We start from the raw sequence: 14886 nt of genomic DNA, 5'->3' as shown, positions 1-14886 counted from the left end.
TAGTCTTGATTTTAAACTTCATGATCCATGAAATTAAGGAAATTATACCTGTTTCAATCTACAGAGCCTAAATTTTAATAATGGGAAAAAAAAACCTTGCAAAACTATTTTACAAACATTTATTAACACATTAAATGACTTTTTATAGAATTTCTAAAAAAAATTCAAGACAAAAATTCATCTAGTAGGTAACAAAATAATCTATTATTTAAATTCCTTCTCATTAAAATGACTTTACTCCATGAAACAGTACATCAGTTGGGCAGGTTCATTCTCTTACCAAGAATAAAATGACTGTGTAACGGTCACTATTTGTTGTTGTTCTGTAACACAACTAGGATATATTGTCATAACTGAATTTGAACTAGTTCAGTACCACTGTTCTTTAAGAGCAGGTGTGAAACATATTATCAGCACCTAAAACACACCTTATAGTGGCTTTAGTATGTGACATGTTATAAACTAGAACAAAATAAGCACATAGGAAGAAAGTTTTCCATCATTAGTTTCTGGAATGGTGTAGCTATGTCTTCATCCTGGAACTTATGGATAAGTTCTTTCTCTTAGAAATGAAAGTGTTTTCACAGTAAGTTAATAAATTAAAATGTAGAAAAACTGGTAAACAAAAGAATTCCCTTTTAAGGCTGTCTTTAAATTAATATGTTTTAGGGTTACTTATGAGTCACAACTACATACAAAAGCCACTGGAACCAAGAATCAAGCTTAGTAAATACAGCAGAATTATCTTTTCATTGCAAATTCATTAACTCCAGCATAACACAGCCAAAGGGGCATTTACAACAAATTATTGGTTCTCCAAAATCTACTTTTAAGGCATAATCAATGATGTGTGCCAAGGCTTTGGTCCCTTTGCTATATTCTTACATGCTCCTAAAGAAACAAATGTGTAAGTTTGGGTTTCTGGAAGTTACAGAAATTAAGTTAGAAAAGACAGAAATACTAATACTCTGTGCTCTAAGGTTTGCCATAATCACCTCATTGCTACTGGTCAATAAAGTAACATCACAATGTTTCAAGTGTTGTAAAGCCTGTGGCTTAATTTTTCACACCTCTTTGAAAAAAAAAATAATAAATTACTATAGATTGCTACTAAAATCTTTGGTAGGATAGATTTTACCTTATCAGGTTTTTAGGAATGAAACTGAACAGCCACTTCTCATTTCAAAAGTTATTTTATGACAAATTTCCTAGCTGTGTATGTGCTGTGAGTAGGGGTTATACTAAGCTGTTTCCAAGTGTCATTCCTTTTTTAGTTTGGGTGTGAGGGAGTGGAAGGAAATGAATTCAGTAATTCATTTCTTCAGTCCCATTCAAGAGTCCCTTCAGCAAATCTGATTTGCTTCAATTTGACAGGAAAGAAACAATACATGGCCCCAATTTTATTTCAGGTTATTAGAAAAATATCTTAAAAATATCAGAGAAATAAACCCACATGGGATAAGTATAAGGCAGGCTGAGAGACCAGGGAGACCATTAAAAGCAAATTCAAGAGCTGGATCAATGCTCTATACTCTATTATTAAGGTAAATAGCTGTCTAAACTTAACATCAAGGTACTCAAGCATTAGAATGATTAATGCATATAGCAGCCTACACCAGAATTAGGTGAGGTTATATTAATTGCCTTATGTATTGATAAAGTGTAGCTGGGATCGTGCAGATCAGCATTTTTAAGGGAAAGCTTTAAAAATGTTTTGATAAAAACGTGCAAGTTATCAAAATTTAGGGACAATCAGAAGCCATTCTTCCCCACTTCCTTGCCTATTAGCTCCTGACATCATCTTGCATACACTATCACACAAGGTGCAGGATGGGACCTGCTTGGCAGGTAATTTCCAGCTCTTACTCCATGTTGGTCAAAGATTGAAGTTGTGTGGGTATCAGATGTGTCTGTGGAGTCAGCTCACTAAGCTCACTGATGGTGGTGGCCAACAGAGCATCCTGGGACACCACAGAATTATCCAACTTGCAGGCTGTGTCTGCAGAACTATTCTCGTGCACAGTAGATATGCTGCCTTGGACCGTGGCCAGGTTGTGAAAATGGTTATTTTCTGCAAAAGACAGCAATTTATCTGAAAGTTTGGATGATGCATATTCTTCATCAGGCTGTTCAGTTTTATGCCCTTCATCATTCTTGGGTGAGCCATCTACAATAACAAGGAAAGACTTCCATGGCGTATTCTTATCATGTACCTATAAATCAAACACAAAAGTCACTGAATGTGTCTTTGGACAAGTATCTATAAATCTTCCAATTCACAGCTATTGTTTTTCTTTTTTTTAATCCTCATCCAAGGATATTTTTTTACTGATTTTAGAGAGGAAGGTGGGGAAGAGGGGAGAGAGAGACAGACAGACATCAATGTGAGAGAGAAACATCAACCAGTTGCCTCCAGTACACACCCCAACTGGAGATTGAACCCACAACCTAGGTATGTGCCTTGACCAGGAACCAAACCTGCAACTTTGGTGCACAGGACAATGCTTCAAGGAACTGAGCCACCTGATTAGGGCCACAGCTACTTACTAAATGCATCTTTAAAACAATAGTCTCTCTTCAACCTAAATTTCTACTTCAGCCAATGCTCTTTACTAATTGCCAAGTATCTGTCTACCTACCACTACTGTTGCTGTTAGAAAGTGTCTATAGACCTCAAGACTTGGCTCTTCACTTCATTCACACTGTGAATGTGCTCACAGCAGAGAAAACCTGAGGAAGAAAATACCTGTTGTTTGTCTTCTATAACCACCTAATGGAATAACAGGCATTTCTGACTGTCTAGGGTTACGTATACCCAGGAACCAGCAATTTGCTTTTCTTAAGCCATACTGTTGCTTACTGAGGTGTGCCGCCGGAGAGTGGACTTGTCAGTAAAGGTCCGTCCACATGCGTTACACATGAACGGCTTCTCTCCTGTGTGGATCCGATGGTGGCGCTGGAGTGCATTGAGCTGGGTGAACTGCTTACCACACTGGTCACAACAATAGGGACGTTCTCCTGAGGCAGGAGAGAAGAAAACTGGTTGATCCTGTTAGCCTGGAGTATTTAATTCTGAATACAAAACTGAATAATGCTGTTGGTAAACCACTGGAAATTATCAGCATTCTACCATAAAGAAGATCAGTTGAGGGTCAACTGACAGGTACAAATCAGTCCTCTATACATGTTTCCCTGGTCCAAAAGTAGTGTTCCCGTGAAACCTTTTGTAAGCTGATAGGGCATAAAGAGAAGAGCATTCCCCACTTTCCGAAAGTTCATGTTAGTCATTTCCAAAAGTTACATTTTTTTCAGTTAGTGAAAACATACTAATGTAGGTCTTTCATAAAAGCAAAGTGGCCCAACACGAACTTCTGAAGAGCAGGAATCCCTGTTAATACCAAGAGTTTATACCCTACACCAAAAAAGGGCCAAATTCATACCTACAGCTCATATTAACATCTATTGAAATTTCACCTATTTCCATAGTGAGGAATGTAAAATTCCCGCATCCCATAATTGAATTTGCATGCATGTACATATACACTAATATGTATAGATTATCCCTAATTCTAATCTGAAAATGTTAAAATGTTCACACATCCATACCTTTTCAGTTTCTCAAGAGCCAGAAACTAGAAACTGAAAATTTTAAAAATGGTATTATGACATGCAAAGTTTGGTGAAAGGTTTTTTCCTAAAGCTAAATTCCAATTTTTCTAGTTAAGTCAAAAACCTTTGGGACATTTCTCTTGGTACACTGAATTCCCTTTTCTGGTGGCATTCCAGCCATACCTGTGTGGACTTTAATATGCTGGTAAAGTGAATTCCGCTGGGCAAAAGTCCTGAAACAAACTTCACATTTAAAGGGTTTGGATCCAGTATGGATTCTATTGTGATGTTTTAAGTACTCCTTAGAAGCAAAACTCTTGCCACATGTTTCACACATAAAAGGTCTTTCACCTACATGAAAAGATGAAACAAAAAGTTAGAAATGAACAGGCACTAGAACACACAGTAAGAGTGGGTCCAAACTGTAAAACCCATATGAACTCCAACAGTGCAGGCAGCCTGTTACATTTTCTAGTTAAAACTGTCATAAAACATTTGTTTGTGTAAGATGCATGCTACTTGCTGAAAATTGGTATAAAATATCCTTGGAAATCCCAAGAAATATTCCATTAGCCAGCTCACATTTTGGTAATTTAGTCATTTCAAACAAGTAATGGTACAACTTGTTTAGAGAAATTGTTAGATTTCTCTCAAAGAAGCACTTGTGTGGATCTTTTTCAGAATAAAAAATAAAAGTCTTACTTGAAAGGGAGAGGAAGTTTACATTGGCTATATATGCATAATTATTTTAGAGTAGCAACTCCTAAGCACTTTAGGTTGGATTACAAGACAAGGAAAAAATGGTTAAATAGCACTTTACATTGTGTAGTTGGAATCCTTTAATTGTACAAATCAGACTTATTAGGTGTACTCCTGATTTCACAAACATCAACATAAAAATACTGGGTTTAATAAATTCTGAATATATTAGTATTTTCATCAAATGATTGACTCTAACTTAATCCTTCAATTGTGACCTGACTTCACCTCTATCCCCAAGCATCCATTACACACAGATTCTGCTCATTTTACAGTCTAGTAATTCACATCATTAAATGTCTCATCTCTGCCTCACCTGGATTTGAACTTGAGGAAAATATGACAGTGTTTAGAAGTAAAAAAATTAAAAACACAACCAATTGAGGAACTGGATTAGCATGAAATTACACTATACAACAGATTATGTATATACTTCTGTGCCAAACAATAGGGTTTTCTGAACTGCGGGGTTACTGTGCTGAATCAGAATAAAGCCAACTTAAATTTTGTCCCTCACATAATAAAATACCACAAAAATTTTGAAAATGGAAATAATTCCCACCTTGATACATCATATAATTATTTTCTAGTCTTCTGTGCAGGTGTTAATTATAGTTGGGATTAGTTGTATGCTTCATTGTGCACTTTTCAAGTCAATATTCAAGTACAAGTGTTATTCAGAATGTTCAGAGCCCTCACCCTGAATGGTCATGGCATGAGCCAGGCGGATAGATTTTCCTGTTTACTGAACCACTGTGGTTGAGTAAGCAGGTTGTTCCTAATGCTCTGTTACTAGAAATAGCAAGATGACAGAAAATAGAGCTTTTCTCATATTCTGAACAATTTCTTTAGGACAGATGCCTGAAAATGGAATTTGGGGCTAAAGCAGTAGACACTGTTTCATACCTTTTTGGTACATAAGACTCACATGCCAGTTCCTACTGCATAGTGTGCAGAAGGCCATCACCACAAGCATATTTTATTTATTCATTTTTGTTCACTTTCTAAATGGGAAAGACAGATCATGGCTTTAACCTGCACCACTTTGGTAGATGCCAACTTCTAAATTAATAAATTGCAGTTTTCTTCTACCACTAGGAAAGACATTCAATCACAACAGCAGGAGTATTTACCTGTGTGACACCTTTTATGATAAATCAGCATGTGGTTCTGAGTGAATCTTGCACCACATTCATCACAGACAAAAGGTTTTTCCCCTGTATGAATTCTGAAAGTACAACATTCAGATGATAACTTAGGATGTATTTCAAACCTCACTTTGCAATTCAATTTCCACTCCAGCCTGCAAAGATAGTTTGTTCTGTGAGACCTAATGAGAATGACTGGAGTGAAGCCCATAATCTTCATCCCCAAATCCACCTCTGCACAAGAACAACTACGCGTTTTCCCGTAAAACACTGAATGTCCACCCACACCTGCCTTAGGGTTTATTTCGTACAGCTCATTTAGGCAGAGACCATGCCGTTGCATATTTTTAAAAACACTGACGAGCATCATGTAATATTTGTAAAGTTTTCTTATTCAGAATAATCAACCACAAACACTCTAGAACTGTAGCTATGAAGAACCACATAACCAGAAAATTAACTATCATTTACTAATATGTATGACATAACTAGTCTAGAAAGAACTGTTCTCAAAATGCCAAAGAAACCTGGCTTCTGGAAAGGCATAAAATGCATAAGCATTTTAATTTCACAACTAGTATGAAGTAGATTATCAACTGTGATTTACTGAGCACTTCCTAATAAGCCAAGTTTTTAAACTTGTTATATAGAGTAAAAGAGTAAACACCATGCTATCCCCCCAAAGACTAGCCCAAGTTTGAGGGCAGATCTAGAACAGGCTGGAAAACTGGATTTGAAACATACTAAGCACTATAAGAAAACATAAAAAACAGTACCATCCACCTACAGTGCGTAAGTTAACTAACAGAAAACACTGTCCTAATTCTGGGGTTTAGACTAACCAAACAGCACAGTTTCCAAGCCCAGAGAATGAACATGACCAGAGAAGCGTCCAAAAGCCCTAAAATGACATCTCACTGAGCTCATTAATGGGGCTGTGGGACCCAGATGGTCACAAGCCCATGTTCTAAATCAAATCAGGAAAAGAAAAATAAGTTATTAGCCTCATGTGTGGTGGAAAGAATACACACCAGAGGCTCCTCTGGGACTGGGAGAGCTCTGGCCGGCAGTTGTATGCCAGGAAAGACCTGTGGGGCCTGGCATGTTCAGCAGCTGTTTGCTGCCCTGGTCCTGGGTCCAGGCTTCCATGCTGTTACCACACAGGAGCTGAGAAATCCTCGTCAGCCTGAGGCCTACAGAACACTATGAGATTTTTGTACTGTAGAACAAGACCATCTCATAGCATCTCTACCCATTAAGAATCCCCAGCTTTTAGAGGGAACAAGTTATGAAGTGAAATGTAGCCACACTAGTCCAAATCCTAGAGCTATCTCAATTTCTGACACACATTTCAACAAAATTAAGTACACAAGCCACATTCTGGAAAAAATTATTTTTTAGAGGGTCTCTGCTATTGCCCACACCAATCGGCTGGGGCCGGGTGCACATACCTCATGTGGGTCTTCAGTGCTGAGGGCTGTGAGAACTTGGCCTCACACTCAGTGCAGCCATAGGGCTTGTGGCCCGTGTGTGTCCGCTCATGGAGCCGTAGGGCCGTCTTAGAACTCAGGCCCTTGCCACACTGCTGGCAGTGGTGCCGCTCACCACCCCCCTCGTGGACCTGCACCACATGCCGCTTGACATCTTTCTTCCTCTTGAATTTCTTCCCACAGAACTCACATGGGAAGTGGCGCTCACTGCTGTGCACGTGACGCTGGTGGCTCTTCAGGTTGCAGCGGTTGGCGAAGGTCTGGCCACAGGTGTCACAGCGGTGAACCATCTCAGTGGCCACTCCGTGGTAGTGCCTGATGTGCTTCAAAAAGCTCTTCTCATACAAAAAGGCCTTTTCACAGATAGTGCACTTAAAGTTGCTCTTCCTCTTCTCCTCCTCACCGTCCTCCTCCCCTGCATTCCTTGCCTTCTGCAGCACCTCCCCCACCTCCACTTCAGCACTGAAATCCTCATTTTTTGTTACTGGCTCCATCTCTGTACCCACAGTGTCTAGGCTGGGTTCTTGTGGCCACCTGTAGTCCCCCACATCATCTTCAGCACTTTTCTGCTGTTCTCGGAGTCTTCTTGTATATTTCTTTTTAGGAATTTCTACAAATACCTTTCTGCCAGCCAGCCTTCCACTAGCTCTTCTGATTTTAGGGTAGGAAGGCTTAACTACATCTTTCTTCTTGTCTGGTTTCTCCTTGGACTTCCTTGGGGGCATATCTGGCAACATGCCATTGCTGATTCTCTGCACTAAGGGGTCAGAGGAGTCCATAAGGCCATTGGCAAGAGGACTGTCTGCAGCCACACTTGCCCCAGTATCAGGAGTAACACTGCCTTCACTGCCTTGGGAGCCACTGCTCCCTTCCACCTCCTGAGACTCAGAGAAATTCTGCAACTCCAAAAGTACTGACTCTAACATCTGTTTCTTTAATTGAAAACAAGTTTCTGATAAGTCCAAACATTTTAGCTTTTCAGCCATTTCCAGCATTCGCTGCACCCGATCTTCTTCTACCTGTACCTTTGCGGTGTAAACGAACTCAAGAAATGAAGCAAAGTCAACAACTTGTACTTCATTTAAGTAGACGTTAGTCCGAGCGCCATCCACAGTCTTCTCATTAAGGAACATTTCCTTAAAAAATTTGCTGGTGGCTGCCAGCACTGCCTTATGGGCCATGAATTCTTTGCGGACGCCCTGGTACTCCACACTGACAGTCACGTCACATAGGTGACCCAGAAGGCGCAGCTGATGCATTTCATGCAGAAGGTTAACCGGTGAGGATTTGGATTCCAGCAGAACTGCACCACTTTCCATGTTTCTTCTTTCTAAAAACAGCTTTGAAAACAAAAACAAGAATTATCTCATGCATGAGCAACTACTGAAGTAAAAGGGTTAAAAGTTATGATTGTTTTTTAGAGAATATAAACTTAACCTAAACCTAACTTTTCTTATGTGAAGATTGAAGTCACACTTCAGTTATTAGCAGTTTTCTGAAGTGAAGTCCTGATGCACCTTCATAAGATAATGGCGAGAAAAAAATAAGCGTATTACTAAGATTTCACCCAAGGATACACATAAATGATTAAAACTACAATTAATGAAATACATTAAAGCAGTAAATTTGCTAGGTCATTTTCAAATTTGGTTAGAGAGACAGCCCCCAAAATAAAAAAGAATTTATGGCAACAACAATTCTAGTTCTTTGATCAGGAAACCAAACAAAACACATGGCTGATCTGGGAGCAAAACTTCAAGAAGCATGTCTGTCTTTGAAAACAACTAAATTACAAAAAACGTAACTACTTTCATGGTGAAAACTTCATAGAAATGTAGTCAACACCTCATGCCACTTCCAACAGCCCAAAACACCTCAGAGAATTATTGTTAACTCTACTGAAGTAATACAAGTTCCACAGCTTTAACTAGCTGCTTTACCTTGAGTAAGTAAATTCTCTGAACCTTAGTTTGTCTGCTCCTTTGTAGGAGGCTGGCAGGCTGTTGTGAGGCTTCAGTGAGTACAAATATTTCAAATGCTTGCAGCCACAGCTAAAACTTGTTAGTTAGTTGGTATAAGCTTCCCATGTACCAGGCCTATGTGCTGTTATCCCTATTTCACAGATGACATGGGAACTATCAAGGTAAGTGGTTGCACTGGGACTTGGTCCTGGACCTGATGGGACCCTGGACTCACACTGAAACTGCTCAGTACACCCCTCACCTCAGCCTTGCCAAATGAAAAGAGCTGCTTTTACTCCCGCCATGGGCACTGTAGATTTCACACCAACCCCACCCTGAGGTCTTCTCTCCTTGCTTTCCTTGGTACCCCATACCATCTTGGGTCATTTCTTTCGTTTTGCTTGTTCTGTCACCTCAGACTCCCGGATACGGGCTTTCTCCTGAAGGTTCACCCCCAGCCTTCTTCAATCTCCTTCTTAAGTTAGCCTTTGTTCCTAAATTCCACTCACCCATCCAAAGTGCCCACCTTACTTCTAACCTCCTTCAGCCAGATGTTAAATGTCATCTCAGACCCCATGTATCTAGAGCAGAACTTTCTTCATCTTCCCTGAAAACCAATCTCACCTCTCCCCACTTCTCCAGTCCCATCAATTACACCTGAGGCTACAACTGGCTCCCTTCAACCACCAGCACCCGGCCCCCAACATGAAAAACGACTTCACTCTTGAGATTTAACTGTAAAAATGATCTCTACAAGACCTGAGCAGTATCACCTGAAGAAGACTCCACAGTAAATAGAAAATACTGACCAAAACTAAGGTAAGTCTATATTAGGGGCTCGTGGATGGTGGAACGCTAACACAGGACTGTCACTGACTCCAACCCGTGTTGGGAGAATTAGCAGGAAGATTCGTCTCTTAAGCCTGATGCTCATACTTACCAGCAGCCCTCCACTTCCCCAAACTTCTGCCGACCTAGCCCTGGAGCAGAGATGTGTGAGCTTACAGGGGGCCCTGACAGTGATTCAGAAGTCAAAGTTGTTTCTGGACACGATTTCCCATTTTGCACGAATAGGGTAAGAGAAGCAGTGATCACAACAGAACATTTCGGCTTGGGTGACGGCGGCATCTCCCATTGTAACTGGTACCCTGGCAACACCTGTGTCCCGGGCCATCGCCCTACCGTCAGCCGATCGCCGCGGTCCTCCCCTCCAAACTAGAAGGCTGCGGCTTTCCAGCCCGGCCTGAGCTTAACTGGGCCCCGCGCCTGACAGCGTCCATCCCCGGCCCCCCACAGGGAGCTCGCAGCCACCGCACGACTGCCTCTCGGCTCCTCCGATCCGCACGTTTCCCAAGGACAGGGCCCCAGTTTCAGGCGGACCGTGAGCCCGCTGCGCCGCCGGCAACCACGGCGCCCGCGCGATCGGGCCAGTTCCTCCCTCTTGACCCCGCCTGCCCTCTCCCCCCTGCCCCGGCTCCAGCACCCCTAAGGCCTGCCGCTCCTCCGGGGAAGGGCCCGCAGGAACAAACGAGAAGCAGTGACTGGGCGGGCCCTCGGGCCGAGTACTCACCTCCCAACAACTGCCACCCACAACGCCGCCACCACCGCTGTCGCGCTTCCGCCGAACCAGGCCCGCGGGGTTGGCGGGCCTGCTGGGCCCAGCGCGGCACCAGCGCAGGCGCTGCGGATTGGCCGTCGCAGGCCCCTGCCGAGCCCCGCCCCCTCGCGGGTCTGCGGCGGGACTTACGCGCGCCAAACGTACCGCTGCGGAGGCCTTTCTGCCAGAGTTACGTGAGCCGACGGACACTGGGGTTCCGCGTTTTGCTAGCGGTGCAAGATTGCGTCACTGGCCGCGAGCCAGGGTGTGAGCCTGCGCAGAACGCCGCGAAAGCGCCAATGCGGATGAGGCGTAGCGCGGGCGGGGTGGGTAGCCTCAGAAGGGGACGTGAGTGGCGGGTCTTGTGGTCAGTTTGGGTTTATTCCAGCGGCTTGCTCTGCAGCCTGCGCGCTGTGCGCTGCTCAGGCCCGGGTTCTCCAAGAAGAGGTAGGTCAACAACTAGAGCCACGGGCCCACAGCTACCGAGTAGGGGCAGGTGCCTTGCAGACCTCCTCAGGCTGGTGAGCAGCGGAAAAAACACCTCTACGCGCGGAAGGGCGCCTACTTGGCAGCGGTCATCCTCTTACTCTGGGTTACATGATTGTTCTGGTAGTCCCCAGCCAAGCACATGGTTTGGTCATTATGGAACTTCCCCCAAAGACCCATCAGCTCCTCAGTGGAAAACAGTTTATGCCCCAGCAGTCTTTGAGTCCTTCAGCTCAAAACCTTGATGCTTTCACCCATTCTCACGCCATTCTAACCAAAACCTTGCTTTGCAAGACTCGACAGGGATCAAACGTCCAGTTTTGTTAATTCTGACCTTGGCATGCTGCATCAAGCCACTGCTAAATAAAGCTTAGCAAGCGTATGTTCTCCTTTACTGCAGCCAGCAATACACTCAGCTTTGTCTCATCTGTAGGTTGTGTCTAATGTTTGGGAGTGTAAGACAAACATTAAGAAGCTTAATACTCCCTGTTGAAAATGAGGGAAGTCATTTTTTTCTCTCCTTTTCTTTGAGTATGTACTTTAGAAAATTGATAATTGTAAATGCAATAATGCGCCGAATGACAATGGTTCCAAATTATAAAATTAATTTGTCACAAAGATAGAAGTTTGCTTTTCCTCTGGATAAAGCCAAGTAGCTAACCTAGCTGGGAATCCCATTTACACATCTCCTTCCTGCAGTTTCTCCCAAACTGGTCCTAAGGCTTGGGCTAAGGCTAATTATAATGAAAATAAGAATAAGACTTGTTTAGTTCTTATAATGGATGAGTTGCCATGTTAAGCATGTTACTGGTATTAGTCACGTATCACAAAATTCTATGAAGGTGTATCACAAAAAAAATTTTAAATTTTTTTAAAATATATTTTATTGATTATGCTATTACAGCTTGTCCCATTTTTGCCCCCTTTATTCCCCTCCACCCTGTACCCCCGTACCACCAATATCCGCCCCCCCCCTTAGTTCATGTCCATGGGTCGTACATATAAGTTCTTCGGTTCTTCATTTCCTATACTATTCTTAACCTCCCCCTGTCTATTTTGTACCTACTATTTATGCTTCTTATCCCCTGTACCTTTTCCCTCATTCTCACCCCTCCACCTACCTGCTGATAACCCTCCATGTGATCTCCATTTCTGTGATTCTGTTCCTGTTCTAGTTGTTTGCTTTGTTTTTGTTTTTTTTAGGTTTGGTCATTGATAGTTGTGAGTTTGGTGTCATTTTACTGCTCATATTTTTGATCATCTTCTTTTTCTTAGATAAGTCCTTTTAACATTTCATATAATAAGTGCTCAGCGATGATGAACTCCTTTAACTGGACCTTATCTGAGAAGCACTTTATCTGCTCTTCCATTCCAAATGATAGCATTGCTGGATAGAGTTAGAATGTAGTTCCTTGCCTTTCATGACTTTGAATACTGCTTTCCAGCCCCTTCTTGCCTGCAAGGTTTCTTTTCAGAAATCAGCTGGTGGTCTTATGGGAACTCTTATAGATAACTGTCTCCCTTTCTCTTTCTGCTTTTAAGATTCTCTCCTTATCTTTACTCTTGGCTAAGGTAATTATGATGTGCCTTGGTGTGTGTGTTCTGTTGGGTCCCACTTATTTGTGACTCTCTGAGCTTCCTGGACTTCCTGGAAGTCTTATTTCCTTTGCCAGATTAGGGAAGTTCTCCTTCACTATTTTTCAAAATAAGTTTTCCATTTCTTGCTCTTCCTATTCTCCTTCTGGCACTCCTATGATTTGGATGTTGGACTGTTTAAAGTTGCCTCAGAGGTTACTAAGCCTCTTCTCATTTTTTTGAATTCTTGTTTCTTCATTCTGTTCTGGTTGAATGTTTATTTCTTCCTTCTGGTCCAAACCGTTGATTTGAATCTCGGTTTCGTCCCTGTCACTGTTGGCTCCCTGTGCATTTTCCGTTATTTCACTTTTCATAGCCTTCCCTTTTTCCTCTATTTTGTGTCCATATTCAACCATTTCTATGAGCATTCTGATTACCAGTGTTTTGAACTCTGCATCTGATAGGTTGGCTATCTCTTCATTGCTTAGTTGTAATTTTTTTTCTGGAACTTTGATCTGTTCTTTCATTTGGGCCAGTTTTGTACTTTTTTTTTTTTTTTGTCTTGGCGTGCCTGTTATATTGTAAGGGGCAGAGCCTTAGGTATTTGCCAGGGTGGGGCAACCCATGTTACTGCATTATGGTACTCTATGTGGGGGAGAGGTCCGAGGGGGAACAGTGCCTCTTACTTGGCTCTGGGCAGCTTTCAGTCACTTCTTCTGCTACCCACAAGCAAGTTGGGCCCTTTTGGTGCTGATTCCCAGGTGAATGGTTTTGTGTACGTTCTAGGACCCCATGGGTCTCTCCAACGAACTCTCCTGTGAGGCTAGGAGTTTCTTCCACCACCACAACCCCCACAGATTTTTACAGCCAGAGATTTTGAGGCTTTCTTTTCATACGCTGGAACCCTGGGTTTTATGGTCTGTCTCAATCCCCAGTTGTTCCTCCCAGTTTATCTGCATACTCCACCAGCCACTGCTTTGCCATGAATCCTCTCTGCCCCAGCTGCCCATCTCCACCCCTCATACCTATCTGGATGAATGTTTCTTCCTAACTCCTTGGTTGTCAGACTTTTATACAGTTTGATTTTTTGGCAGTTCTAGTAGTTTTTTGTTTTTAAATTAGTTGTTGTCCTTCTTTTAGGTGTGCAAGGAGTCAAAGTTTATCTACCTATGCCTCCATCTTGGCCCAAAGTTGAAGGTGTAGTGTTAACCCCATTGTACAGATAAAGAAACTCAGGAACAAGGATTATCTTAGATTACAGAGAGCAAACACAGAGCCAGAATTTGAACCTTCACACCATGAGCTCTGCCCAGACCACATCAGCTCCCTAGCTATGGCAGAACAAAGGGGATGTCTCTTGTCAGATCAAGTAGAAAATCAAAAGGGAACTAAAGAGGGTGTGAATAAAAAACATCATAATAGTTCCAATTCCTTGGTTTGCGTGAATCCAAAAGTGACAAATGTTGTTTTTAAGATACTGGGGGTAGAATGGAAAGGAGAGGGCAATGGCAACTTCTTGCAAAAGCCCAAGGATCTGGACTTGCTTAACTGCATCAACACCATCTTTCACCTCTACATGTACCTGCCCACACAGGCCTGGGTGCTGGTCTGGCAGTGACCACAGGCCCCTTAGCACAGGCTATTTGAACATCTTATTTTGATTTTCCCTCTTCAAATGTATCACCTGAATCTCCATTCAATTGTTTCCTACCCAAGAAAGCCAACCTCAGCTCCCTGAGTAGGACAGAGCTTCATAGCATACGCTCATACATATTTCCACTTTTGCCCTCAATAACTGCATTACTTTCAGGTCATTAGAGGCATTTAAGAAATTGGTGATAGGAGCTCTAGGCACTAAAGATGAAGGAGTTGAGAAAAGGTCATTTGCCTTTTTGTTTTTAATATTTTATTTATTTTTAGAGAGAGAGGAAGGGAGAGAAACATGGATATAGGAAAGAAACATCGATCAGTTGCCTTTCCCACACCACCAACCCAGGACCTGGCTTGTAACCCAGGCATGTGCCCTGACTGGGAATCGAACCTACGACCTTTCACTTTTTGGGATGAAACTCAGTCCACTGAGCCACACCAGTCAGGGTGGTCATTTGCCTTTTAAAAAGTGTTTTAAAACTGCTGACACTATTCCTTAAAGATTTTCCTAAATCATCTTACAATAGCTCTGAACTGAATCTCTTTCAACTGTGTTAAAATGTACAAGAAAATTTACTACTTTAACCATTTTTTGCATGTATAATTCAGTG

General features: G+C 42.2%; 1 protein-coding gene across 3 annotated transcripts; it reads right to left on the bottom strand.

The window, feature by feature from the left end:
• Positions 1–105: 105 nt before the first annotated feature.
• GZF1 (GDNF inducible zinc finger protein 1) lies at positions 106–10775 on the bottom strand. 3 transcript variants are annotated; one of them, XM_053926046.2, is made up of 6 exons: positions 10538–10775; positions 6968–8346; positions 5502–5671; positions 3793–3960; positions 2861–3018; positions 106–2213 (listed from the first exon to the last, which is right to left on the bottom strand). In XM_053926046.2, the coding sequence occupies exons 2-6, from the start codon at positions 8323–8325 to the stop codon at positions 1863–1865; spliced, it is 2205 nt and encodes a 734-aa protein (XP_053782021.1). In that variant the 5' UTR covers positions 8326–8346; positions 10538–10775; the 3' UTR covers positions 106–1862. The 3 variants fall into 3 exon arrangements, with proteins under 3 accessions (XP_053782021.1, XP_024415325.1, XP_053782022.1); XM_024559557.4 differs by having other exon boundaries at positions 5502–5596; positions 10538–10774; XM_053926047.1 differs by lacking the exon at positions 10538–10775 and adding an exon at positions 9908–10438.
• Between the last annotated feature and the right edge of the window lie 4111 nt (positions 10776–14886).

The sequence above is a fragment of the Desmodus rotundus genome, chromosome 6, assembly GCF_022682495.2.
Source record: "Desmodus rotundus isolate HL8 chromosome 6, HLdesRot8A.1, whole genome shotgun sequence".
Lineage (NCBI taxonomy): Eukaryota > Metazoa > Chordata > Mammalia > Chiroptera > Phyllostomidae > Desmodus > Desmodus rotundus.
This window is presented reverse-complemented; position numbering and strand designations above follow the sequence as displayed.